General features: G+C 39.4%; 2 protein-coding genes across 2 annotated transcripts in view; both read right to left on the bottom strand.

Moving 5' to 3' along the window:
- cyfip1 (cytoplasmic FMR1 interacting protein 1) overlaps positions 1–10,573 on the bottom strand; it is a 41,295-nt gene extending 30,722 nt beyond the window's left edge. The window contains exon 1 of the mRNA XM_049587192.1: positions 10,293–10,573. The gene's annotated coding sequence lies outside the window, so the exon portion shown is untranslated. The remainder of the gene's footprint in view (positions 1–10,292) is intronic.
- Positions 10,574–12,059: 1,486 nt separating this feature from the next.
- tubgcp5 (tubulin, gamma complex associated protein 5) lies at positions 12,060–26,625 on the bottom strand. The gene is made up of 23 exons (XM_049587131.1): positions 26,227–26,625; positions 26,065–26,118; positions 23,984–24,092; positions 23,768–23,864; positions 23,591–23,670; positions 22,932–23,067; positions 22,709–22,826; positions 21,144–21,233; positions 20,844–20,937; positions 20,502–20,754; positions 20,110–20,312; positions 19,898–20,013; positions 19,527–19,795; positions 19,227–19,425; positions 17,140–17,328; positions 16,884–17,066; positions 16,679–16,763; positions 15,840–15,960; positions 15,497–15,648; positions 15,013–15,138; positions 14,771–14,859; positions 14,131–14,231; positions 12,060–13,301 (listed from the first exon to the last, which is right to left on the bottom strand). Exons 1-23 carry the CDS (start codon positions 26,361–26,363, stop codon positions 13,255–13,257), a joined length of 3,048 nt encoding a protein of 1,015 aa, XP_049443088.1. The 5' UTR covers positions 26,364–26,625; the 3' UTR covers positions 12,060–13,254.
- Positions 26,626–26,880: the final 255 nt, after the last annotated feature.

Consider the following 26,880-nt stretch of genomic DNA (forward strand, 5'->3'; position numbering starts at 1 on the left):
CACACAACATGCAGTCAACAAATCAAAATAACGTAAATAGCTTAGAACTGAATCAGTGAGCGGTGCTATATGCTTTGGTTTGCATTCTCACACTGCTGCTGACTGCTGACTTTCAGACATCACGGACACCAAACAATCAAAAAACCTATTGCAATCAGAATTGACAGTGAGTCAAACAATCCACAGTGACAAACCACCGACACAAAAGCCTGGCCGTCACTGTGTGCACAGGCCCGGGGTCAGAGGAGATCACTGACCTCCTGCTCTGCAGATGGAAGAACAGCACAAAGCACAAAGAGGAGAGGACGCCCATGAAATTAAAAAACTGCTGCAGGATACAGGAAGTTTGAAGGGCTGACATTACACACACTGACACAGTCACTTGCGTGTCTTTCATTTCTGATAAGATGGTTGGTAGTAACAGTAAGATGGGATGGCAGCTGAGGAACTTTTAAAATTGTTACGGTAATGCTGCAATCCGTAGTCGGAAGTCAATAATTGAGAGTCGGTGTTGAATCCGAATTACCGAACTGACATCAATTACCACAGCACCATCAGTGAGGAGAAACTGTGTATAAAATAAGTCAACTGTTGTGCTCCTCTTTGCTTATTTAAATAACATACAACACCCCCAAAGTTTGTAAATGGCTGCCAGGCATAACACTGTGAACCACAGTCAGTAGTATAAAGCTGTAGAGCTTCTGTACATTTGTTTTGCTGTGAGACAGAGACAGAGATATGCATGCTCCACTTCTATCGAGCACAAATTAACTGGATGCAAATCATAGCTACATCACTGTTACAGCACATTTCACAACACAACTGCTACATACAGTATATCGTAGCAAGCTGTGGTTTCTGTGATGATTTATTTGACATTTTGTGTCATCCATTGGTTTTCTGTAGGAAGCCTCATTGTCCGTTGGTAGTAATCCGCCACCAGAAACGGAAAGGGGGTTGTAGTCATTGTCGTCTTTTAGCTCAGCAATCTCAATCCTATAAAAATACAATCTACAAATACCCAATTTGTAGATTGTATTTTTATAGGATTGTGATTTTGTATGTTGTATTTGTTTTAAAAGCCCAATTAGGGACAGGAGTTGAAAATTAGCTGTAGCTATAACTCTATATGCAGCACATCAGGTTCATGCTTTGTAATGAAACTACGTTAACTGCATTGTCCCTATTAAATAAATAAAAAATTCAAATTCAAATTCGAAAGTGCCGGCTTGACAGTGCTGTGTGCGCTTCTGGAGGAAGAACAGGAACGAACGAACTAGTTTAAACAACTGCACAATGGATTACTCGCAGTACGATATCTTTGAACACAACGCCAACCTTGTTCTTCTGCTTTGTCTCTGTGTCCCATTACACTGCAATGGTTTCCTGCCGGTTGGCGACACCCATGTAAAGGAGCATTATGGCCATTAAGTGGGATGGAGTATATAACGCCTCAGGGTCAAACGAACGATCAAGCAGAAGTTTACACACAGGTGTGAGGCAGCTGACAAAATAGTTCCACAATTGAGATGAATAGCGAAAGCAAGAATGGAAAATACAGTTTGCTACGAACATCAACAAACACCACTGACCACTCGGTGAGTTTCATGGCTTTGAAAACTAACGTTTCAGGTGGTTTTAGGACAGGTTCACACATGGCCATAGGCAGCAGTGTTAACCCAGGCAGGGGAAAGTCAAAGACGTCACTATTTTGGTGTTAGCCGTTCTATTTCATCACAAACAACACAGAAATGGGGCTCAAAGTGCAAAATATCGGCTTTCTCCTTTAATGATGGATACAGTGGACTGCTGCATAAATACAGAGTCTCACCCCTCTGACTCATGGGACATGTGGTTGTTGAACACTAACAGAATAATCATTTTATCTAGGGCTCTTACGGTACACTGTAACGGTACTCTTGCTGTGTGGCAACGATGCTAACCCCTGCACCACCATGCCGGGTACTCAATGATGAAAGAAACCTTATCACACATCGACGCATGTTAGAGCTGCGTTACCTCAACAGCTACAGAAAATAAATTTGCCTTTATGTTACATTACGTGGAAGGTCACCTACGCAAGATTACTGTAACAATTTCATCACACACAACAAAATTCCTTGACTTTTTTTACTAAGTCACTGACTTTACCAGGCTTGGAAAAAGGGCTTGTGAAATTCCATGACTTTTCCAGGTTTTCCATGACTGTGAGAACTCTGCATTTAAAGCATCCCGGTGATCGGCACATCTGGGTCATGCCATTGGATGCAGGTTAGCATGTTGGATGTGTTCCCACTCATAAACCCTACAAAGGCCGAGCAACACCCGCACACCATCTTCATCTTATACACAACTCTATCTCCATCGAACCGGCAAGTGACTCACACACCAATCAACTTTTATCTTACGCCAGCGATTGTCGTGAACAGCATACAGCTAAAAGTTTCCAGATGGAACTCGCACTTGTAAAATTTGGTTTAATTTCATGTGTATTCTGCATGTGGCTGCATGCATCACAGCCCGTGACCCCACACTGACCGGCCGGTATAAATACACAAAGCATTACAGCCCTAATTTTATCTGATCTTTATCATGAAATGACATCTGTGGACTGAAGTGGAAGTAACATGTTTCAGCTTTACAGGGAGGCTGATAAAACAGATTGACTTGTTGCTACTGGACCAGACGCAACCTATGACTTTACCTCCCTTTCACTATGAGTTCTTTTTGTTGTCATCAAAATATTTGTATTATTTATGATGCAGGTGTTATGCAAAACACACAAAGGACCTGTATGGCTAATGCAAGCGCATGCACTGCGCACAAATCTCCACAAAGCATGTATGCAAAGTGGCTGCCGTCAACCGCATCAGATTACAAAAGGCAGCTGCTCTTTTGATCACAGAAATGAGGCACAGGCTGAAATGTTGCTTGTTTAGTTGTTGCAGAAGATTTAAGACTCTCTTACATTAACAAGATTACGTAAATAAAATTTCTTCACAGGCCAAAAATGTTCTATTAAATGATGTGGTCAAATTTCTTACTGTTTCAGATATCTGAACCGTGCTCCCTTCACAGCCTTGAAAAACTGATTCACCACCTCATAAATGTATTAACAATGCAAGTCAGGTCTAAGCGTTGACTGTGACACGTTTTCTGTTGTTCTGACTCTGTACTCCAGCACAATGAACTTGAAATGACACAGAGACTGAGCTTTAAATGCTGACTGTCAGGTTTAAGAGCATTTTAGTGTGTTCACATCTGTATTGGGTGAAGAGCACAGAAATTCGTCTAATATACAGCACAGTTCACACACTGTTCAACAAATATAGACGTTAACAAACTCAAATAAAAGCTGAAAGTCGAGAGGAAGTCTAAAGTACAGAGCCAACAAAAACAAAATTGTGTTACTACTTGCAGACAGCGCTGTAACAATGCCAAAGTACAGAACAAAAAAAGTTATCTAACTGCAAATGGGGTATAAATAGGTGTGGTTAGTTGCAAAATACAGTTTGTCAAAGAGGGAAGGAAGCCACAAGGGAAGAGCAGTCTATGTAAAGCAGTTTTCAGAACCTGTCTCATTAATGATTCAAACATCTTTTTTTAGTTTGCAAAACTGAACTGCAAACAGTCAAGTAAGCAGCATAACAGACTGCAGATCAGTCATCCTGGCTACAAAACAGGGAAGTATGAATCACAGACAGTGTGAGCATGTGATGCACGGTCAACTTTAACACAGGGAACAACTGCACATTCAGCTGATGTCACAGAAACTGAAAGTAACCAATAAAGAGGATACACAGCTCTGCATTTTAAAAAATACACTTTTGTACTTTGAAACTGTTTGTATGGAAATGTAAGAACATTTTAAAGAACATGAAGTAGTTTTGACAAATACAGCACGCCACACTATTTAATTCTGTAGAGAAACCATGTCCATTATTTAAAAAGGAACTTCTGTGGCTTTTGCTTTAGTGCTCAGTTCCTCTTAAGACTGTCTCCTCTGAGAAAAGACACACAAGGGACAAATTAAAAAAGGCATACACCTCTTAAAGAGTTAATCTAACCTGCCAGGTTGTCGGCCAGAGTGCCCACTGCTGAAGTTGTGCAGCGTGTGTCTGCAGGGCTTCCTCTGTAATTACACAGTAAGGAGCTTAAACCAGCCTCAAGTAGGTGAGCTAGGTGTGCCAAGCAGAGGGCAAACACGAGGCACCACCACGCAACAGTGATAATAATGCCAGGAACAGTTCACTTAGGATTACTAGCTCTTTTTCAAATCACACAAAAGGACGTTATGGGACAGGATAAAATAACAACATTAGAGAGACATAAAGTGTAAAGAAATAAACGAAAAGTACTAAAATAAGTGAAAAACAATAAGAGAAGCTACTTAACTCAAAGAAATAGACAAGGGCTGCAACTTACAATTGTTTTTATTACCGATTAATCCGCCCATTATTTTCTCAATTTATTGTTTTGTTAATAAAATGTCAAAAAACAGTGAAAAATTCCCTGTGTGGTTTCCCAGAGCCCAAGAGGACGTCTTTAATGGCATGTTTTATCTGACCAAGAGTCCAAAAATCTAAAAACTTAGTTTATTATTATGTATGACAGAGAAAAGCATTACTTTCTCAAATAAAAAAACACTCAATTAATGACCAAACAAGTTTAATCAATTAATATTCCGTGGATCGACTAATCCCAGTGTTCCCAGCCCTGGGGTCAGGACCCCCACAGGGGTCACAAGGTAAATCTGAGGGGTCACTGCACAGGATATTTTTCAGATGTTCCTGTAATCATTGCTTTTATAAAGCAAATTACTGAAAAATGACCCGACTAACATCTAATTTAAATAAAACATTACATTAGTAACGATCACAGTTGTTTTAAGCCAAACCACTGTGTTTCTTTCTAAACCAAACCAAGTACCTTTGTAGCCTAAACTAACCTTGACCAACATTGTGCATTTACTTTGAGAACGATTGTATACATTTGACAAGCAGAAACTGCACATTCCCTGAGAAAACGGAAGTTTATTTCATCCAAAACTGACGCAGGAGGGTACCTAGAGCATCATACTTTGATGCGTAGGGCCCCTCACCAAACGTTAGTTTTGATGAGCTGGAATAAGAACATGCAGGCTGACCTGTCCATGACCTAGAGCAGTGGCTCCCCCCATGGAGTCGCAAGATAAATCTTAGGGGCCATTAGTAAACAGATTTGGGAGACATAGGACACATTCACACTGGTGCTGGCTTTAAACAAACTCTGGTCCACTTCCACAGATAGTTCAGTTTGTTTGGAGTGGTGCGAACGCTCATTCGAACTCTGGTGCGGACCAAACGAGCGAACCCTGGTCCGCTTGAAGACCCGGGGTCTCCAGGGTGGTGCGGTTTGCTTACAGTGGGAAATGCAAACAGACTATCCAGCGAACCAAAGAGAGGAAGTGAACCAAAAAGAGGAAGTGACGTAGAGCGCAGTGCATTGTGGGTAGAAAAAAACAAAGCCAACAGCGCGAACCATGAGAAGCAGAGGTTAAAAAAAAAAAAAAAAAAAAGTTGGAAAACTTCTAGTGGGCAGACGTGGAGTAGTGAGGAGGTGCAGGCGCTTATATGGTCAGAGGACTATATATCGCAGTTGCTGGCTGCCAGCTGAAGAGGATGGAATTCTGTTTTCAGTCCTGGCCAATCGATGAGCCGGGTTCTCTTCTTTTTTTCTTCCTGGCCAGTGGCGGCATTCCCCGCCCAATCAAACCAAGTCCCCCAGACTATCCCGGTGTGAATGCACCCATACACTTGTACAGCATTTTTCTGGTCTTTTGACCACTTAAAGTGCTTTTACACTACACCTGTCACATTAACACAATCACACACTGGATGCCGAGGCTACCGTACATGGTGCCGCCTGCTACTCAGTAACCATTTACACGCACTCACACACTGATGGAACATCCACCGGGAACAATGTGGGGTTGCCCAAGGATACGTCGACATGCAGACTGGGGGATCCGAGGATCAAACCACCGATCTTCCGCGGCACCAAATTATTTTAATGTTCTTTCCTAATCATTGATTTTACTCATAATACTGGGTAATTTTACAAAATGAAACAATCTGATAAAACAAAAAAAAAAAATCACTCTTTTGGTTGAAGAAGCCACCTGAGAACGTAATCTGTAAAATATGACGAGGGGTCAGCTTTATTTCCAGGGGTCACAGGAGAAAGAGGTTAGGACACACTGGACTTACTGATAAATTGATAATCTAGGCCTTTGACTCCTAACCAAGAATACTTTATTTCCCAAGAAGTGCATGGAAGCAACTGACACCTCTCCAGTATGAGGGTAATTGAACGATGAGCGCCTGTATTTTTAATGGGACTGAAAATCATACCATCAGGATTTATATATACCCGGTACACCTTACTACCATAATGCCACCAAAGCCCAGTTCAAATAGCTACATTCAATTGGCAAATGCTTAATATAGATATCTAAATGTAATGAAGAGACAGTTACGCAAATATTAGTGTGGGAGTAACAAATAAAAGGTTGAAATATCCAGCCTCCCCACAGATGGAACTGAAAGTACATGCATGACTGGGTGCCCCTACAAGTAGGCGAAAATTGGTTTTATTCATTTATGTGGACTTGAAGTTACTGAATACCACCAGCAGCAGAAACATTCATGTGTGATGCAGCATCGCTATCAATATTCAAATGCGACTGTCTCATGTCTGATGGAGCAGATAAAACGTTTGACACTTCTGCAAGTCTGCTAAAAACAAATACCAGCAGATCACACTTATCACAAATCCTTTCACATCTGAAGACGGAAGGAAGCCTCTGTGTTCCTCTGAAGCAAGAAACAATTTCAACAGAAACATTCGATGCCCTGCAGAACATTTACATCACACGTTTCCTCAGAGACAGCAAACAGAAAACACTAAATAGTTGTAATGAAAGCCACGTGGGTTCATCAAGTAGCTTCACCACACAGTGCCATCCTGGAGGAAGTTGTTGATGCGTCTCTCGATCGAGGTGTGAACACACTTATTCTGCAAGATATCACACCACCGTTACCACGTATCAGTGCAATCTCTCTGTATCTCTGTTCAACTGTCACTGCAAACAAATGGTGTTACTTCACAAAAATGTTTATGTCCACACACAACATTTCATCAACTGCTCAAAAGAAAGTCTTGTAATCATAGTTTTATCTTGAACCTGACAGCATTTGCTAAAATGCTAAATGCAGCAGCAAAGGGCATTTTAACACATCTGTATTCTCTTAAAAGATTATTAAGTGATACACACAGGTAATGGAAAGCCACTCTTTGGTTTCAGTGGCTACACCGCTGCACTATATACAGTATACGCAGCAGGTCGCTTCAGGTGTGTTGCTCTAAACTGGCTCTGCAGCATCTTTGAAGAAGAAATTCAACCACAGGTATAAAAAAACTGCACCACTTTCACCAAAATACCAACTGATGCGGTTGAACCAACGGTATCACCACGCCTCATCATACTCCCCTCCTTCCTCCCTTCCTTCCCTTGTGTCCTCCGAGCTAACATCAGTAACAGCCTAAAAGCAGTACAGCAACAAATACAGTCTGACACCTCAACACATCACCTCACAGGACCACAAGTTTCTACATTTGAGGAACACTCACTCTACACTGCAGTTATCAATAGTTAAAGGAGCTATATGTAAGAAATCTAAAGCAAACAGTCGTAAAATTCTCCTAATATGTCACAGAGACTAAGGAATAATGTTCATATAACATACTGACCTCACCGACAACAATAGCACAGCCAGAATATTCAAGTTTTAAAAAAAAGTTTACGGCCCGCAAATCATGTTTATGTTTTGAATTTGTGTTTTGGCCTGTTGCGCCACCCACCGCCGTCTACCAGTCACACAGTCAGCAGAGTCTCAGCATCAGTTACAGTTACGACTGAGCTACAGCAGCACGGCATGCAGCATTAGCAGTGTCCTGGTACATAGCATTAGCAGCCGGCTCCTCCGCTGTATCCCGGCAGCAGAGAAGCCGGACTTGCTCGAATGGTCCGCTGGAAAACCGAAGATCACGGACGACGTGGCCCTGCCACGGCAGCCGCCCGTGGGCAAACAAACCAGTCTCCAGCGTGCCCCTGTCCAGCAACCTCGAATCTGTAGGGGAGGGGGGGGCGGACACGACCCACAGCAGTATTTTGAATTTGAGTGCAGTAACCATTTTGGCCACATTGTTACATACAGCGCCTTTAATATAAAGTGTCAAAATAATCTTGTATAATAATACAACACATTTCATTACTAAAAGAAATCTGATGTACAGATTTTTTTTAGAAAAGGTTAACAGAACTGATATTTAGAGCAGAACTGCAAAGATGAGTCGATTAATTGAGGTCAGTGTGTAGGATTTAGGGGGCTATATTGGCAGAGGTTAAATATAACATAATAGGTATTTTTTCTTTAGTTTATAATCACCTGAAAATAACAATAATTATAATAATAATTATATCTACATAGGGAGCAGGTCCTTGTTTATGGAGATCGCCATATTGTACCACCATGTTTCTACAGTAGCCCAGAATGGACAAACCAAACGCTGGCTCTAGATAGGGATATTCATATTTTTGCATCAGCCAATGTAGTTAAAAGCCCCTCCACGACGAGCATCAGAGAAATGCCTTTTTTTTAAACATATAACTGCTTTATACAGTGTTTTTACCAGTTTACCAGACACTGTACAGATCAAACAACCAATCGATTAATCCAGAGTTGCAGCCCTAATTGTAAGTTGTATGTTTTTGTTAAGCTCTCCAAAGTGAATATTTTACATTCTTAACTGCTGGTCAGACAAAACAAGACGCGTGAGGACTTCACCTTAGCTTCTAGGGAATTTTGTTATATAGGCAAAACAAGAATAATCAATTATTTGAAAGAATAATCAGCAGATTAATCGGTTATGACGGGGTAGGCAACGTGCGTTTCTTTAGCCGTTGTCTGGTGGCTTTATTTGGCTTTGACAAAAAATAAATTGTAAATGAATAACAATAATTTTAAACATCTTATTTTTAATTTATCATTGTAGTTGGCTGAAAGTGGTTCTTACATTTTCCAGGTGTAAAAACTTGCAGCTTTACACTCAATAAGAAAGTGTTTTAAATTTGCGTCGACTAAAATGTGCTTCATACATCAACAGCCTGGTGCTTTTTCCAAAATTTTGGTGAACCTCAATAGCGGGGCTTGTTTTGAGTCTCCTTAGCCAGGCTGGTTATGGAGTCCAAATCCAAAAAAGATAAAGTCTGGAGGAAAATCAAGATTTTAAACGTGTTTGGACAGATTTGTTTGCTTTCATAGCAAACACTGCAACGGCACAGTACCAAATAATCACAAATAGCACTAGAGAGTAACAACATTGTGGTAAAACATATTAATAAATGCTCATATAGAACTATTAGTAACGATGATTGACTGATTTAGATTTATTAGGTTGTGTTACCTTTATTACATGGCACAAATACGTATTGCACCTCCAGACAGATTTTTAAAAAAAATAATAAAAAATAATATTACGGTATCATAACCCCTGGTTTATGAAAATAATCGTTAGCTACAGCCCCAATGTGGAGTGAACGGCTGGGCTGTGAACGCATCATCAGGAGGGTGTGGAATACAGTCTGGTTCCTGAACGCAACTATCCTGTTACAGTGTTTCCCAAAGGAGCAAACAGAAAAGAAAAGACAGAGATTCCCAAAAATATGAGGACTCAGTTTCACATTGTGCACTCTATGGCAGACAGGTAGCTCAATTTAAAGTGTGTAACTTCAACTTTTTGATAGAAACTTCATCATACTGCGGCTATCACACCTGATGGACACGTAACTTTCTACTCCAGCTCACACCTACTGATACATTCTTCTAAAACAGAGTTCAGAGAAATAAAATATTTGGTAATAGTGACATTAAGGTGTTAAAAAAACTGCTGTAGTCCGACCTGTAGGTGACTGTAATGGCTGTATATCCCTGCTCCGTGCCGTGGCCTGAGATTAGTCACAGCTCGGGCCTGTGAGCCAGAAAAATGGCTTTGCTCTGCAACAGGCTGGTAACGTCCGCGAGCTAATAACTGAAGTCGATTTTAAATCTCTCTCTAACGGACAAATTTACCGAAGCGCCGTTAACGAGCGGCTACACCCGAAGCTGTGACGCTAAACTTTTTTCCTCCACCGTGGTTTGGTCAACTTTAGCTGAACACACTCAACTTCGCGACCACTCGGCTCTACTCACCCGGAGTTGTCGGTTAGCAGGGAAAAGTTGTCCGGTTATAAACCAAAGCTAAACCGCCATTAAGCCGGAGTGTCGATCCCTCTGGAGACTGAGACACACTCAGTCCAAGTTATCAGTTTTCTCTGTCGTCGGCCGGAGGAATCTTTCCTCGGTCGGTGTTATTATCATGGGCGGGGGAGGGAAGCAGAGAGCAGGGAGTTCCTGTCCCTCAAACAGGGAAACTCAACAGGAAACTCTGCGCTGCGCTGCGCTGCCGTGCTAACCTCCTCCACCAGGGCAGGGACGCGGAGGATGAAAGGTAGAGTCAAAGGAATGTAATCTGCCCCGGGGTATGGAGGGCGATTAGTGCCCAAACACCTTCCCCCGCTCAACCCGCGCTACACAGCACGGGGCACGGATTTTACTGCATTAATATACACTTTATATAAAATATAACCAGCGGTGTATAAGTACTGTACTGATCACTAGCTGCAAGAGAATCATTTTTTAAATTATTTGCATTTATTTATTTATTTGTTAAAATTTGAATGTATTTTTTGTCTTTTGTATGTTGATATAATTATGTATTGGTTATATTTCTTGAAAATCAAAGTAAGTGCAAACACAAAACAAACAAATAAAAAAAAAAAACAGCCAAAAAATAGATTAAAAATTCACCATATTTTTTAAAAACAAAGCACTCTATAAATCATAATTTATAACATATAGGCAGGATTAAAACTAAAAAAAAAAAATTTTTTTAAAAATTAATTTTGAGAAATGGCCTTTAACCCTTTGAAACCTGAGCATATTGTCTTGATTTAAAAAAAAAAAAAAAAAAATCATAATAAGGCAATGAGCAGCTAAAGTAGAAATGACCCAAAAAATGAGCAAGAAATTAGTAAAAACAGAGAAAATTATAAAAAAAAAAAAGAATTCTGTAACATATTTTTGAAATGTAGTAATAATAATTATGAATATAGTTTCCATCTAGCGTGTTTTATTCCCCCCCCCCCCCCCTACTTTTCAAATAATTTTCTAAATTTTTAATTTCATTTTTATTTTTTTGAAATTTGTGGGACATTCATTGTTATTTACAAAGTTGCTCATTGCCTTTTTTCCTACGTTTTTGAAAGCAACCACACCAATTTGCTCAAGGCTCAAAGGTTTAAATACTTGCAAAAGCTGTCTGACAGCAGCACAAGAAAAGTGATGTCGCTCCACATTTTAGAGGGTTAAAAATATATAATGTAAAATTTCATACATTTCTAGACAAAAAATAAGATACAAGTGAATATTGTATAAATATCACCATTAAACTCACCCAGTTGTTTACTTACATTGACAATTTTTTTTTCATAGACAATAAAGTTTTCTGAAATTGTTTAAATATGCAATAATTTACATACATTTCCAGAGAATAGATGTTGACATTGGATGAAACCAGGCTCACAGTTGTTTTCATTTTATTGACATAAAGATGGAATTTTGGATCTTTTTTTTTAATCACTCCATAAATCAGTTAATATGGTCAACAGCCATACAAAAAAAAAAACATTGTCACTATGTTTTTAGAAATAAAATGTTCTATAAATCAGGATGAGTGATATATGAACAAAACCTGAAATAAAAGCCTTCAGAATATTTTGTGTATGTAAGTACTACTGAAGTCTCATGGGAAAAAAAACATTTGCGAGAATGGCCTTTAAAGATATGTATTGTAAAATTTCATTTATTTTTACAGAAAAAAAATAAGACAATACAAGTGAATATGGTTTAAATAACATTAAACATACCCAGTTGATAACTTAAATTAAGACAATACATTTTGTGTATTACAAGTCTTCTGAAATTTTGTTAGAATATGGGTCATAATCAAAATAAATGTGCAATTACTTTTCATACATGTCCAGAAAATAAATCTGAACGTATAAACATGGTCAAAATTCTTGTTTCATTTTATTGACATATGAGAGTGAAATGTTTTTTACAGATAAAATTTTGGATCTCTTTTTATCACTCCATAGATCGGTTAATGTTGTCAACAGCCATTCAAAAAATAAATAAATGAAATCTATTTTCGCCATATTTTCAGAAATAAAATGTTTAAGGCTAAACAGATATGTTAATAGGTTATGAATGATATATGAACCAAGCCGTCTGTAAAGATCTTCCGAATATAGACAGGAATAAAACTATAAAGTTTGGTTTATGTAAGTGCTACTGAAGTGGCTCAGACTATGAGGAGAAAACTGACAAACCACCTTTAATGATATGTATTGTAAAATTTCATACATTTTTAGACAGAAACTAAATTAACTGAACAGAAAATAAATCTGAACATCAGATATGCACCATTTGTATTAATTTTACAGGACAGGGATCTGAACTACAATAAACCCCTACATGTGTGTTTTGGACATTTTCTTTCCCCTAGTCTGTAAAAGACGTTACGGCAGCAAAAAAGACCAAAATCAAAATTCAAAATTGAGCAGTGTATAAACCTGCAGCGTCTCCCATTAACGTATCTATTCAGTTTTGTGTCAGTTCTTTCCTTACAGGGACTGTCTTCCTACAGGCATCAACAGCAGTGTCTTGACATATAATAATTTATGAAACAAGGGCTGAATTTCAGAGTTTTAAACAACATGACATATGCTTACATCACTGTGCAAGATTTATTGTGCTTTATACATTTACACATTATTTACAGTTTACACAACAGCGTATAAAAAAACACCTTTACAAAACACTGTTTTAAATATAGAGGCTGATGTTTGTTCACAGGAAGCTTGTTTGACACAGGTGATCTTCTAACATGACGTAGTCCAAGTCTGTCTCCAACAGTCGGAGCAGCTAGTGACATCATACATTGCACATCATCATGAACAATGACAGCAGTCAGAGAGCAGACAGCAATGAGACAGAGAAGCAAACAGTGGAGTTCAGTCCATCACATCCGAACAGACGCACGCATGGCTCCTCAGCACTGTTCAAACCCTGCCATCAGGGAGAGGGCCAGAGACTCCACTGTGCAAAGAGGAGAAGAAAAGACATTCATTCTTGTTAATTCCACCTAGCTCTGGATAAGGTATGACTTAAGCCCCGTTTCCACCACGCAGTATGGGACAGTTCAGTTTGGGACACTTTTTTTTCTGTTTCCACTGTGAAAAGTTGTGGATGGTACCAATGGAATTGTTCTGTACCGTCCCCGTCGGCAGCAGCTGAAGTCTGAGAAAAAATAATTCACTGGGCCGACTGCCGGCGACTTTTAAGGTGGAACATTAACTTGTAATGTTACTCACTGCATGAGTTGACGATGTGAATCCATCAACACACCTTAAATTTCACTGTGACAACTTTGACCATTACCTTAATTTTTATATGACATACACTTTTAGTAATGAGTGGATCTTCCAGTGTTTATACATAAATAATATCGACGGGGACGGCATATATTCTAATACCTCACGTGGAGAAAAAAAGTGTTGCAGAGCATCGTTCCTGTGGGCTACAGCAACACTAAACCCCAGAGCTTGCCTGAGAAAGACTAAATGCACAAATGTTCTGGAAATGTAACCTCGTTCTCTGGATGATAACCGAGATGCAGACTGATAAAGGTGGAAATACAGTGAGTGCTGGACGGAGCAGTGAGTGACAACAACCCCACCCACGTTCAAGGGTACTGTTTGCAGTGGAAATGTTTGGGTCTAGGTACCATGTCTGAAGGGTTACTGTTGGCTCCAAAGGTACCATACTGAAAGTATTTGGTAGAAACAGGGCCTTCATGAACTAACAAAGCATCAATGTGACATGTAGTTTACTGGAAACCAGAGGCCTGGATCAGGGTTTTACTTACAGTGAGGGAAGGAGCCACGACACACAGCCTTGTTGAGTATCGTCACAAGGAACATGTGACAATTTTTGAAATCAGATTCCATTTTATCAATGGACTCAATCCTGAAAGTAAAAGATAAGATTCGCAATTAGTGCATCTTGTTACCCCTCTGACTGGTCACTAACATCTGTCCTTAAAAAAATACTGCCATACTTTCAACTGGCACCAGTTTTATCCACCGATTTAAAAATACGTATGTTTTGGTGTTATTAGAAAGATAAAGTTCTTATCTTTCTTCTGAACCCAGTTCTGTTTGATAAACACAAATGTCACTGGAATAAAACCTTTCCCGTTACCTCGCCTAAACTATGATTTCTGTATTGATTTTGAATAAATAATTAATGAATAAGACAAAAAATAAAACATGAATTGCGACTGTGACATTTCCAGCACTCTAACAGCCTATTTCATATCAGGTGCATGTATCTTGGTTGTATTTCATAAAATGTGTCGCTACTCCATGGGCAGCATCAAATATGCATTCTGATATAAAACCAGATGACAAACCAAAGTGCATGTTTTGTAAATATGAGGGCAGGGTTTGGAGTTTTTTCCTCTACCATGTGTCCCCAGAGGGGCCCCGTAAAAAGCTCTTACTTACTTCCAGGCTCCAAATCCAGCTTGCCACCGGTCAGAGAAGATGAGGACCAGATTGAGAACCTTCATTATCGCCTCCTTCACAAAACTGACCTGAGAAAACACAACAGCATTAGATCACAGTGGATATATGAAATGTGATAAATAAAGAGAGCAAACAGCATTGAACTATCGTGTAGAGTTAACAACAGCTGCCCCCAACCACATCTTCAGTTACACCTATTCTTTCCTGTGAGTACTGTTTACCTTCTCCCTCAGGAGGCAGCGGTCGTGAATGGTTGCCAAATATCTGTAATGGATCTTGATCAGCTGGTCCAGGTCCTTTGCTTCCTGTACTTGGTGCTGAAACTCCAGTCCTGTGCTGTGCAGAATCTGCCGACAGACGAAGCAGACAGAGTTCAGACTGTATGCAAATGATCAAATTTCAACTTGAAGGATCATATAAGTGGTTTTAATCAAAACACTGTACTTTCCTGCTGTACTTAAATGCACCACCACTGTAACTTACAATAGTCTCAGATTTTACCTGCAGCATACAGTAACTGCCTTGGATTTAAAATTACTTCTTTTGATGGAAGACATTTTGACATTTCACAGAATTAATAACGGCCAAATTTAATTTAGCGTCTGTGTTGGTCCTTGTTTTGTGGCTCGTTAATGTTATTAGTGACACTCCGTGAAGTCTATGAATGTTAATGTCTGCTGTGAAAAGGTCGGCTCCATGACTCACCCTGGTCATGATGTAGTTGTGCAGGCTGTTGACAAAATGCATCAGTTTGACCCGCAGCAGACACATCCGGTGAATCTGCTGATTTATAGGCTCTTTGACTTTTACCTCCTCAGCCAGCGCTCCCTCCAGTTTCTTAGTGACGTCTGTGAAATCTATAAGAAACAAAATGATATCTCACATATTAGAAATCGTACTGAACATTTACTGAGGAGACGCTCCATATCCTGAGAATATTCACGCACGAGAAGCTGTTTTTTATATATATCAATTAGTGGATCTTAATGTTCATTAAGTTCATTATGTTGATATTAAAGTGCTACAGTAATAAATAAGCACGACATACCACTGAACCGCACTGTGTCCAAACTGTATTTGGCCCATTTGATCTGCAGCAGGAGGAGAAACACTTGATTGTAGATCTTCTGACACTCAGAGCTGATCACAATGTCAACAGGCCAGGGAACCTGTGGAGTACCAGTAAATAAATTAAATAAATACAGGAATAAATCAATAAATGTGTAAATAAATACAGGAAAAAATCAATCAATAAATGTACAAATAAATATAGAAATAAATACATAACTGTAACAATAAATACAGGAATAAATCAATCAATAAATATACAAATACATATAGACATAAATAAATAACTTTAAAAATAAATACAGAAATAAATCAATAAATGTGCAAATAAATACAGAAATTAATAGATAAATAAATACATGTACAATTAAATATATAAATAATTAAATAACTGTAAAAATAAATACAGGAATAAATAAATAGGGTGATAAAAAAATGAATAAATAAATGCAGATCTAAATAAATAAAAGAATAAATAAATGCCGAATTAAATACATAACTAAATAAAAGAAAGAATAAATTAAAAAATGTTGAAATAAAGTAGAAACTTGTAGATAAATAAATAAAAGTTGATAATTAAACAGGGCATAAATAAATATAAATATCTATATCTAAGTTTATTTCTACATTTTTGTAAGTAAATTTATTTATGCTTCTCTATGTTAATGAGGTAAGACCTCTGCATTTATGCATTTACTGAAGTATTTGTTTCAGCATTTATTTATTAATTTATCTATTTCTGATACTTGTTTAATTTTTCATCCTCCATAGTGGAGACGTATATAACATATACATAACATATATATTTATGTTGTTTACCTTGTACCCTAGGGTTAGCACTTCAAGATTATTCACAGGATGTTTTTTCCTGGCGGGGTCGATGGCCTCCAAGAAGATTGACAACCTATAAAACATGAAATGTTGGGGAAAATATTGACTTTTCAATGATATAAAAAGAAAAAAAAAACCTAATTGTCCTCACACACCTCCAATCTGATTCTTGACCAATAAATACATGTAGTACCTGCTGCTGTCCTCTGGGTAGCGCTGTCCAACTGCCTCCTGCAGCTGAACGTTGAGAAAAGACAATTGCTGCCAGCTCTCCTTCTCCTGCACCTTGTCAAAGATGGCTGTGTAGAAGTCGTACATGGTGTCTCCAGCTTCCAGCAGGAAATAGTTCCTCATGGCTTGGAGGTATTCCAGCAGCCTGTGGAGACACTGAGACACTCAGATGATCTGTATACTCTGACAAAAAAAAAAAAACCGAGACAGATGCTCACCTGTAGTCTTTTTTCAGAGTCTTCATGAGGTTCCCACAGCACTCGATGTACCTCCTCTCGATGTGGGGGTAGAGGCAGGAGCGCAGCGTGAGCTCAAATGTTTGGCAGGTGACAGACTGAGACGAGCGGTCCACGATGAAATCGCCTCCAGAGAAACGCTCATGGAAGTCACTCTGCTCCAAGTACAGCCTGAAGGAGGGGCACACACCAGAGATACTTCAGATTTCAAAACTCACAAACAAAATATAATCCGTTTGAAATCTTTGGACAGAAGCATTCAAGAGATTATAGAACCAGTAGCTGTAAAAGGCATCATAGAAATGATGGCTGAATTGAAGCACTAAGCTTTATTCTTTAAAAGATAACAGCTGTGGGTTACAAGAGTGTTTTTGTTTTCTAACAAAATTTATTTTGGGTATTTTTTGAAAACGCAGCTTTTTCTGTGTGTTTTGGCCTCTTCGTCCAGACACAAACTGCATTTTAGGGTCACTGAAAACTGAAAAACTTCATCCAGGGTGAAGATTTTCAGAAATTTCATTTTTAGTGTTGGCGTGTAGACAGAGCAAACAAAATTTTTGCCTTGTGACGTGAGAGTGTGCGCTGTTATCTACTTTGTGAGGCGTCACAGATAAGGCAACATTTTGTGCAAAGCAGTGGGTCTACAGGTATCAGACACTCGGACTTAATGCTTTCCAAGACTTTAATAAGATATTTTAACCAAGTTTAGGACAGATATTTTTTTTTTTTGTATTTAGGTATCAGTATAAAGTGAAGCAGTATGTACATGGTCCTGTGCAGAGGGAGGTTTTATGTAGGAATATGGTGATTAGAGTGAGTTAGGTTAATCTACGTTTTGCCAGCAAGTATAAATTAACAGACAGTATTAGGTTCATTGGTAGGTTAAACATTTGTAACATCAGAAATGAGGACTTTCATGCAGAGCAACTTGACTCATTTCATCAAAAAGAAATGAAGAAGGATAAATAAATTAGATGAAATGTTTGTGACAAGTTAGACTTGACACAAATTCAAATGTAAAACTATTTAATGACGCCTAAGGATTGACTGATTTGGATTTATGTACTCTGTTTGGGATAATGGATGCCGGTAACCATGACTGTTATTCTTCTGTTTTTTGTTTGTTACTTAACATATCTGTCCTCATTTTCTATTCAATTCTGTGATGGAATACATGAATCAAATATATATTTCTTTGTTTAAATGTAATAAACTCCAATAAAAATGTGAGTGTCCAAAAAAAAAAAAAAACTATTTAATGACCTTCAGACACCCTGGCACTATTTGGGCGGACGTGGCCAAAATAGTGCTGGCTCTAACCTTGCTAACAGGAGTTGTTACATGTTTACACATAAATGTCCAGTTACTCTTCCGCTACAGTGAAGAATGGAGGCGTCAGAATGTCCTACATAGGTGTCCTTTAGATAAAAGCTTTTTTCAGGCTTCTAATTGGTCAACATCTTCTTCTTTGTGTGGCTGTGAGGTTATCATTCTATCGCTGCCTGTTGGTTTGGCGTGCTCATTCTTACTTAGAGAGCATTACACGGTCAGGCTCCTTCTTATATAGCTGAACAACTTCACCTGTATTCTTCAGCTCGCTCCCTTTGATCAAATCCCCTAAATTTGTGTTTGTCCCTTGCACTCGCCTTAAGACACGTGGTGATCAAGCTTTTGCGGCCGTAGCGCCTAAATTCTGAAACAGCCTGCCTTACGATCTGTTGACTCTGTGGTTTCTCTTAAAAGCCAGGTAAAGACACACCTGTTTAGACAGGCGTTTGGGTAACTTGTCTGCACCAGAGCTGTATTGTTTCAGATTTTGCGTTTTATTGTATTGTTGTTTGTTGTTGTATTTTTTCTTGTGCAATAAGAGAGACAGTGTACGGCAGCTCTTCCCTTGTCTTCAAGATTACACCTCCTCAAATGCACCTGTCATACATTCAGATGTGCAGAGGGAAAAAACTAATTTTCAAAAACATCCGTATCAATGTGGACGAGGCCTGAGTGGAACCAAAATCATTCTAGCAGTCTGAGGGGTTATCTGTAATATGAATGTGGTGGTAACTGCTCACCTTGCAAAGTTGATGGCCAGCAGTGGATCATGGACGTCTTCGATCTCCAGGTGCTGTGCAATGATGGACTGCATCTTTATGAGGCTCCTCTTAGTGGCTTGTTGTTCGGTGACTGTGTCTGTGGGCGACCCCTCTTGGCTGCAAAGGCGGGACTGCACTGACTCCAGAAACAGCGTGTATAAACTCTTCCTCTCTGCATCTGTAATGCAAAATGTTAAAAAAAATACAGCAACACTGTTCTGTTTAGTAAAATAAACCCCAAACCTTTACAAGCTGAGGTGCAGAAAAGCAATCACTGACCTCTGGAGGATCTCTCAGACTGCTCTGTCTCCTTGCAGTCCAGATTCTTCAGCAGCTGCATGGACTTCCCCGCCATGATGATCTGCTTGAGCACAGGTTTGAGGAAGGACACCATGGTGAGCTGCCTGTTGCTGGAGCCCTGATCCCCTCCGGAGCTTCCGCTGGCTGCATCGTTCAGCTTCTCTTCGTTATCCACCGTCTCAGACACACTGTACAGTGTGTAGGTGGCGTACCAGAAGTCCCTGTGGTTCACTGGGACGTCCTTGTTCCTGAGTGAGAAATAGAAAAAAAATGAAACGCCTCTGTGAGTTACTGTAAGTGTAGACACCAAAATGTTTTAATATTCTTGTTTCATAATCTCTGCTACTCACCTCTGGATGATGAACTCTTTGGCGGGGTCAAACAAGTGACCGTGAACAATCCACTCATCCACAATCTCCAGATACGGTCTAACTGTCTCCGTCCACAGAGAAAACAACAGGGCCACCTAACAACGGAAAACGACACACAGGAGTAATCATACACACAGATTATTTCCTTTATGAGATGAATTCACCGAGATTATCACTCAGGACAAACTCACAGCTTGCTCCGATGCTTCCCCAGCGCTGTCGTACTCTATGATAGCTTTGTACAGCGTGTTGAGCAAGTGAGAGGCCCGCACCACATTCGGGGTCTCGGGGGGGACTTCTGCGACCCCCGTGCAGAAGACTTTGTGGAGCACTTTGATCTGTGCCAAGTGAGGGTTGAGTCGCTCCAGAACCGCAGACAGGGTCACCGTCTCATCTAAAAAAAGAGGAGGACACATCAAACAGCAGCTGACAGAAGACATAGTTTCCTTACAAATCAAATACTATGACTATATAGATACACTGGAACACCATCTTATGTTGGTATTACCCAGTTATATAAAGTTATAGTATCATTTCAAAAGTTACCCGACCATTCCAGCCCCCTGAGCATACTTGCACTTGCCATTGCATATGAGCTCTCTCTCAATTGTGGTCAGCTCCTCTTTGAAGCTGGTGAAGTACTTGTTGAGTGCCCACACAAAGGCCTGGTAGGTCCTGAAGGGAGGCTCAGAGCCCTTCTTGGAGCTGTAGGAGGAACTGGAGCCCGGTGGGCACGGCTCCGAGCTGTAACCCGTCACCTCGTCTATGAACCTCTGCAGCCTGAACACTGCCTGGCCGTACACAGCGATATGCTCCAGAACAGAGCGCAGACAGTTCTGCAGCACGGAAAGAGAAAAGACTGTGTTTGCTACAGCGGACAGACAGCACATTTAATAAGATGAAACACAAAATATTCAGAGCTTACACTGGTCAGATGAGTTACCACCACGTTGTTCCTTACTGACACTTTTCCATCATGGTGTTGGAATATGAAGTGTTTCTTAACCCCAGAGAGGAGCCTGCAACAAAACAGTCACACAGCTCAACTTCATAGGAACACAAAAATCAAGGTGTTAATACGTTGTCTGTCAAAGCAATAATCAGGACTTGATTGTTTGGGGATTTACAAGATAATAAAAAGGTACAACTTGTTAGAGCGTAGGAGATACAGTTTCTTTGTGAGCTGGTGTCATTAGTCACGCACCACAGCATCATCATATCTTACCACAAGGTCTCCCGTATTACTTGGGTCTCCGTGACAAAGGCCTTTTCTTCCGGCAGATACAATGGATCAGTGTTATATAGGTGCTGATCCCTGAGAACAGAGAAAGCTGAGGGTGAACATTTCTTATCATTTAAACTCACAAATACCACAAAGTTAATGTCCATGTTTGCCAAACAGTCCATTTTATAATGATTAACTGATAAACAGACACACTACTGGCTGGTTTTAAATTACTATAGTAATAAATAGAGTGTTATTTAACACAACAGCCAAATTAGCAAGAAATCAAACACTTCTGAAAGTACAGTACAGATGCTGTTGTTTAGACCACTTAATTATGTTAAAAATTCCTGAAAATCTAATTGCATTTGTGCTTCAACTATTACAGAAATGAATATTTTCTATGGCTGATATGGCTGAGAAATACTGAATACTGGTACCAGCTTTAAAAAAGTAGGCCTAGCATTCAAGAAAAAAATATTACTTGGGGAAATAAAAACTCTTTATCGAGATAATCTGTCGATATTTAATAGTTCCTTAAGTGAACAGTTAATTTATGATATTATTTTTGTTTGTGTTTCTTTTCTTTTCCTTTCCCACATGCTTTGTATACACAGACAGGAAGATGTATGTAAAATAGTAAGGTCTCATGATCTCATGTGAAATGTGCCAAATGTTTGGCATCACACAGAAATAAAAAATAAATGACAATTAACTCTGAGATTAAGAGCACAATCGTTATGCTTTGGGGGGAAATACATCATAAAATCATGTCATTAAAGTCATAATTTTTCAAAAATAGCTGATGATGTGACCAAAATAAAGTCATAAATCGACATGACAAAAGTCTTTTTTTTTTTAAAGAAAAAAGTCTTAATATTTTGAGAAGAAAAGAAATAATTTGAATGAGAAAACTGTATTTGTCATGTGTCAAATTGTATACAGTTCATAGGAAAATAACATTATAGTCAAAACACAAGTCTTCTGCAAAGAGAATGGTAACTTTACATATTTACAGTCGGGCAAAGATAAAACAAATGAACATGTAATCTTATCTTCTCAGTCTCATGATAACTTACAACACTGTTATATTCTTGAACTTCTTTTTTTCCTCTATAAATAAAGGGTAAATGGACTGCACTTGTTCAGCGCTTTCCTAGTCTGCTCACCACTCAAATCGCTTTTCGGTTACATGTCACATTCATCCATTCACACACTGGTGGCCGAGGCTACTCAGTAACCACTCGCACGCACTCACACACTGATAGAACAGCCATCGGGAGCAATTTAGGGTTCAGTATCTTGCCCAAGGATACTGACATGCAAACTGGAGGATCTAGAGATCGAACCATCGATCTTCTGATTAGTGGATGACCCACTCTACCTCTGAGCCACAGCCACCCCGACTTATGACTTTATTCTTGAGCCCTGGAGCCATAACAAATTTGGCCTAAATATTTCTATACTGATATCTGTATTTCTACAAAAGTGTCCCAAACACTGCTGTAAAAAAAAATGAATCAGTGCATTCATACTATATTCTCAAGTTAAGTCTACATACTCACCACACATTGAGCAAGTTGGAGTGTAAATGCAAGCTGTGAGGAAAACGAGGAGCATGAGCCACCCAGTACGGCGTCACTACGTGCTGTTCGAGCCAGGCCCGGGCGTCAGGCTCGCCCACTGGAAGGACACAAACTAGGGTCATTTTGAATATTCAAAATGAGCTTAAGCGTACTGTAGACACGCAGATGCGTGTAATGAAGATGCTGCGTGATCTGTTTGCACCTGTCCATGTAACTGGAACTGTCTTGTTGTTGATGTCCTGGTCTTCCTGGGGCGTTCTGTCCAACTGGATCCCAGAGTCCTCCCTGCTGATTGGCTCCTGGCTGTCTTCATCCTCGCTCTCCTCCTCAGACCATTCCTAAAAAACACGCAAGACTGATGTAGACGGAAATCCATGCAGACTAGATGGGGGCTATTATAATGCTTATTTTACCACAGCTTTAACATGTTGAGGACAAAAAAAGACTTAAGTGTAAATAAATAAAAAAATAAATTAGTAAATGTATAAATAAATACTGGAATAAATAATTAAATAAATACAGAAATAAATGAATAAAACAAAAAAAATAAACACTAAAATAAGCACAAAAATAAAAAATGCATAAATAGATTTAAGGAAAAAAAAAAAATAAGTGGTGAAATAAACAGATAAATGCATAAAAAGAAATGCTGTAAAAAATAAACGATCGAGAAACAGGACATAAATAATCTTAAATTTATTTCTTTTTGTTTCTGTATTTGTTTATTAATACACTTGGTTATCTATTGAGATTTTTCCTCCTCCATACCTACACACCCACAGTAAAATACACCAATATTCAGCTGTGGGTACTGCACACATTAATGTCCATACAGGGTGGGTTTGGTTATGATGTACTCACAGGGGTATCTGGATATGGTCCGATGTCTATGTCCTCACCCTCCATCAGATATTTAGCCCAGTCAAAGTTGTCCTCCTCTTCTGCAGACACAAGATGAAGCCATCGTGATTAATACGGACATGTTAGCATTTTAAAAGGCTTTAAAAGTTCCTCAAGTAAAAATTAAGTCTCACTGACCGGCCTCCTTTACCCTGGGTCTCTCAGTAAAGTTAGTGTTTGAGGGGGACTCCGATAAGAAGAGCAGCAGGGACAGGACCCTGTAGTGTACATCAGTCTGCAAAAAAAAAAAAGAAAGAAAAATTATAAAAATAAAAACATAGAAAGCTGTGCTCTATATAATTTGTCACATCTGTTGCCAGGACACTGGGGCTGGAGCCCATGTCTGTGTCATACCTTTGTTCCATCTGTATTAGGTAAAGGTGAGTTCAGGAACTCTTCAGTCAGCCTCATCCAGCTTCCTGCTTTACTCAAGTCTGAGTGGACCATGAGCTTCTCGTAGATTCTGGAAAACACAGCGGACAGTGTCATGCAAAAGACCTGTGGTGTAATATAATGGGACATTAAAAAACATTATCTTCCTGAAGGCAAAATCAATCAGATCGTTGAGTTTTGGGGAGGCTTCTTCAGAAAAACTTAAAAATGGAACATCCAGGGATGGATTTTACTACTTTATGTTTAACTTATTAATAAAAAAAAGATAAAGAATACTGTTGAAAACAAAGACTATGTTGTGTAGATGTTCAATAGATGACTCTGATATGAAAGAGGTTGATAGCACTGATGCAAATTCCTCGTGTTACAATGGTTCGATTGGAAGAGAACATCAACAGTGTAGCTTGTTACGTTTTTGTCATGCGATCATCTTTTATGCAAACGTACTTTATACGTGTCCTCCACCACATCTCAAGAGGCAAATATGGTACTTTTTACTCCACTACATTCGGTTGATAACTTTAGTTATGAGCAGATTCAGATTCATAATCCAAACTATAATCAACACATAAATTATGATTTATCCTTACAAGTTAAGATTAGACTGTGTCGATGCCCAGGGAGAATTTACAAGCTACTCATTAGTATAATTAAAATGAGCTCCACCTTTACCAGCTGCAACATTAAAGTGAGGAACACATTACTACATTAACGCTGGTTTCAATATTAGAACATGCATTTTTCTGAAATGGGCCTTTCTGCAAGGTGAGGTGAGGTAAACTTTACTGTCCCTTGTCCTTTCACTTAAGTACAAGATATGAGACTTGAAGATTGGTGGAAAAATATCCAGCAGGTTATCTTTGATGTCCTAAAAAGGGTCCAAGTTTCTACAAAACTGTCTATCTTTGATTCAACCTTGGATCTTCAGGACTCTGGCTTGTCCTGTTTTGAGAAGAGATGCATTAACTTCACTTTTATGACAGCAAAACAGATAATACTGAAGCACTAGAGACAACAACACCCACCCTCGTGTGCAGAATGGACTACGAAAATGGCTTAATTGGCTGTTTATGAGAGGGTAACATACTCTCTATGGGATAAATATTTTTATTTATTTATTTAACCCATATTTAACCAGGTAAGTCCCGCTGAGATCAAGAATCTCTTTAACTAGGGAGACCTGGCTGAGACAGCAGCACACATGAAGTTACAGCCAAATAACCACACATTAAAAAACACATTAAAGAGACACAGCAGCAGGTAGAAAAACCAGAACACCTACACACAATGACAAGACCCAACCGACCCATTCATCCTTGTACTTATGAGAGCTTAAAATCAGATGGAGAGACCGATTCAAAACCTCTTGAAGGTTATTCCAAGTGAGAGGAGCAAAGCACATAAAAGCTGTCTTTCCCAGCTCAGTCTGTGCACCAGGAACAGACAGCAAAACTAAGTCTTGAGATCTCAGACTGAAGATACAATCAGATCTCTGTATGGCTTTATAAATGAACAGATACCAGTGACTGAGACTATGAAAGGTCAAAGAAGGCCGACCAGCCCTGGAACAAAGCGTACAGTGGTGAGTGAGGGCTTTACAGCATGTAATAAATCTCATTGCACTATGATGTGCGGTATTAGTATCAGTAATATGTTCAGTATACGTCGACACGGGCTGGCTGCATGCAACTTAGGAGTCAATGCAATAGTGCAGAGTAACTGAAAGAAAGCTGGGTTTGAGCTTGGAGATGATGTCAGTGTGTGAGTGTATGTGCCAGTATCATTACTATTATTTATTGTTTTGTTCCTTTGGTTGTATTTGTTCTCTTTCTCCCATGTCTGGTATGTATTTGCGAGTGTGTATGCAGTGTATGGTGCTTACTTGTCGTTACAACTTTGAATAAAAAAGAAAAATGTGCACTATAAAAGAAACAAAAGTACAAGATACGAGTGCTTCTCCCACCACTGAAAATAACTGTTACGCCCCTGTAAAACACAGTAGGTAATACAAGAGACAGGAGAAGCTAGCACCACACACTCACCCACTTATACTGCGTTGGACTTTATGGCTGTCCACGTCCAGGTAACGATGAAACCTGTCAAGAGAAGAGACTGTTACTAACGTCACCGCTTGTGGCTAACGTTTGGTTACATGTTAGCAAGCTGCCAAGCTAGCTCCCGTCCTGTCAACGGCGCTAACTCACCTGAAATTAGACCAGGCAAACTTCAGTGCCAGCTGAAAGTTCTGGTCCTCCTCATCCTCCTCGAGCCCGCTGATGCATCTTATCAACTTCTTCGTTTCCCTCTCCGTCTCCTTTTCGAAGGTGCTCCAGTGTGCCATGTTGATGTTGACAGCGGTGCCGCAGTTAGCTTCACGCTACGAGCATCTACATGTAGCAGGAGAACTTATCTGTCAGTGTTGCTGCTGGCCTGGTGATTCTAGCTAGCTAAGGAGCTAGCACGGACAAGAAAATGTTAATGATAACGCCATTTATCGTAACGACACGACAGATTTATGTATCCATTGATTCCTTTATCGGCGCGCGGCGTTTGCCTCCAACAACAAACGTTAGCGACTAATAGCGAGTGCGCATGCGTGACATTAAAGTAAAGTAAAAATTGATATATTTCAATTATTTTAAAATAAAAATTCACGTTTTGAAACTGTCAGCTTGGCCAGCGAAATGTTTAAATGTCTACTACTAAGAATATACTACCGAAAAACAAGCTAGTCAAAGGCAGCACTTATTGCTACCTAAACTCCCATAATGCATTGCGCTCCAGTACGGTTAAAATGGGTAGCAGCCGTTGGAGTCTCTTCCCTTCAAGGCTCTTTGTGATTTCCAATTTAACGGCGC

The sequence above is a fragment of the Epinephelus fuscoguttatus genome, linkage group LG10 (genome assembly GCF_011397635.1).
Source record: "Epinephelus fuscoguttatus linkage group LG10, E.fuscoguttatus.final_Chr_v1".
In the NCBI taxonomy this organism is placed as follows: Eukaryota; Metazoa; Chordata; class Actinopteri; order Perciformes; family Serranidae; genus Epinephelus; species Epinephelus fuscoguttatus.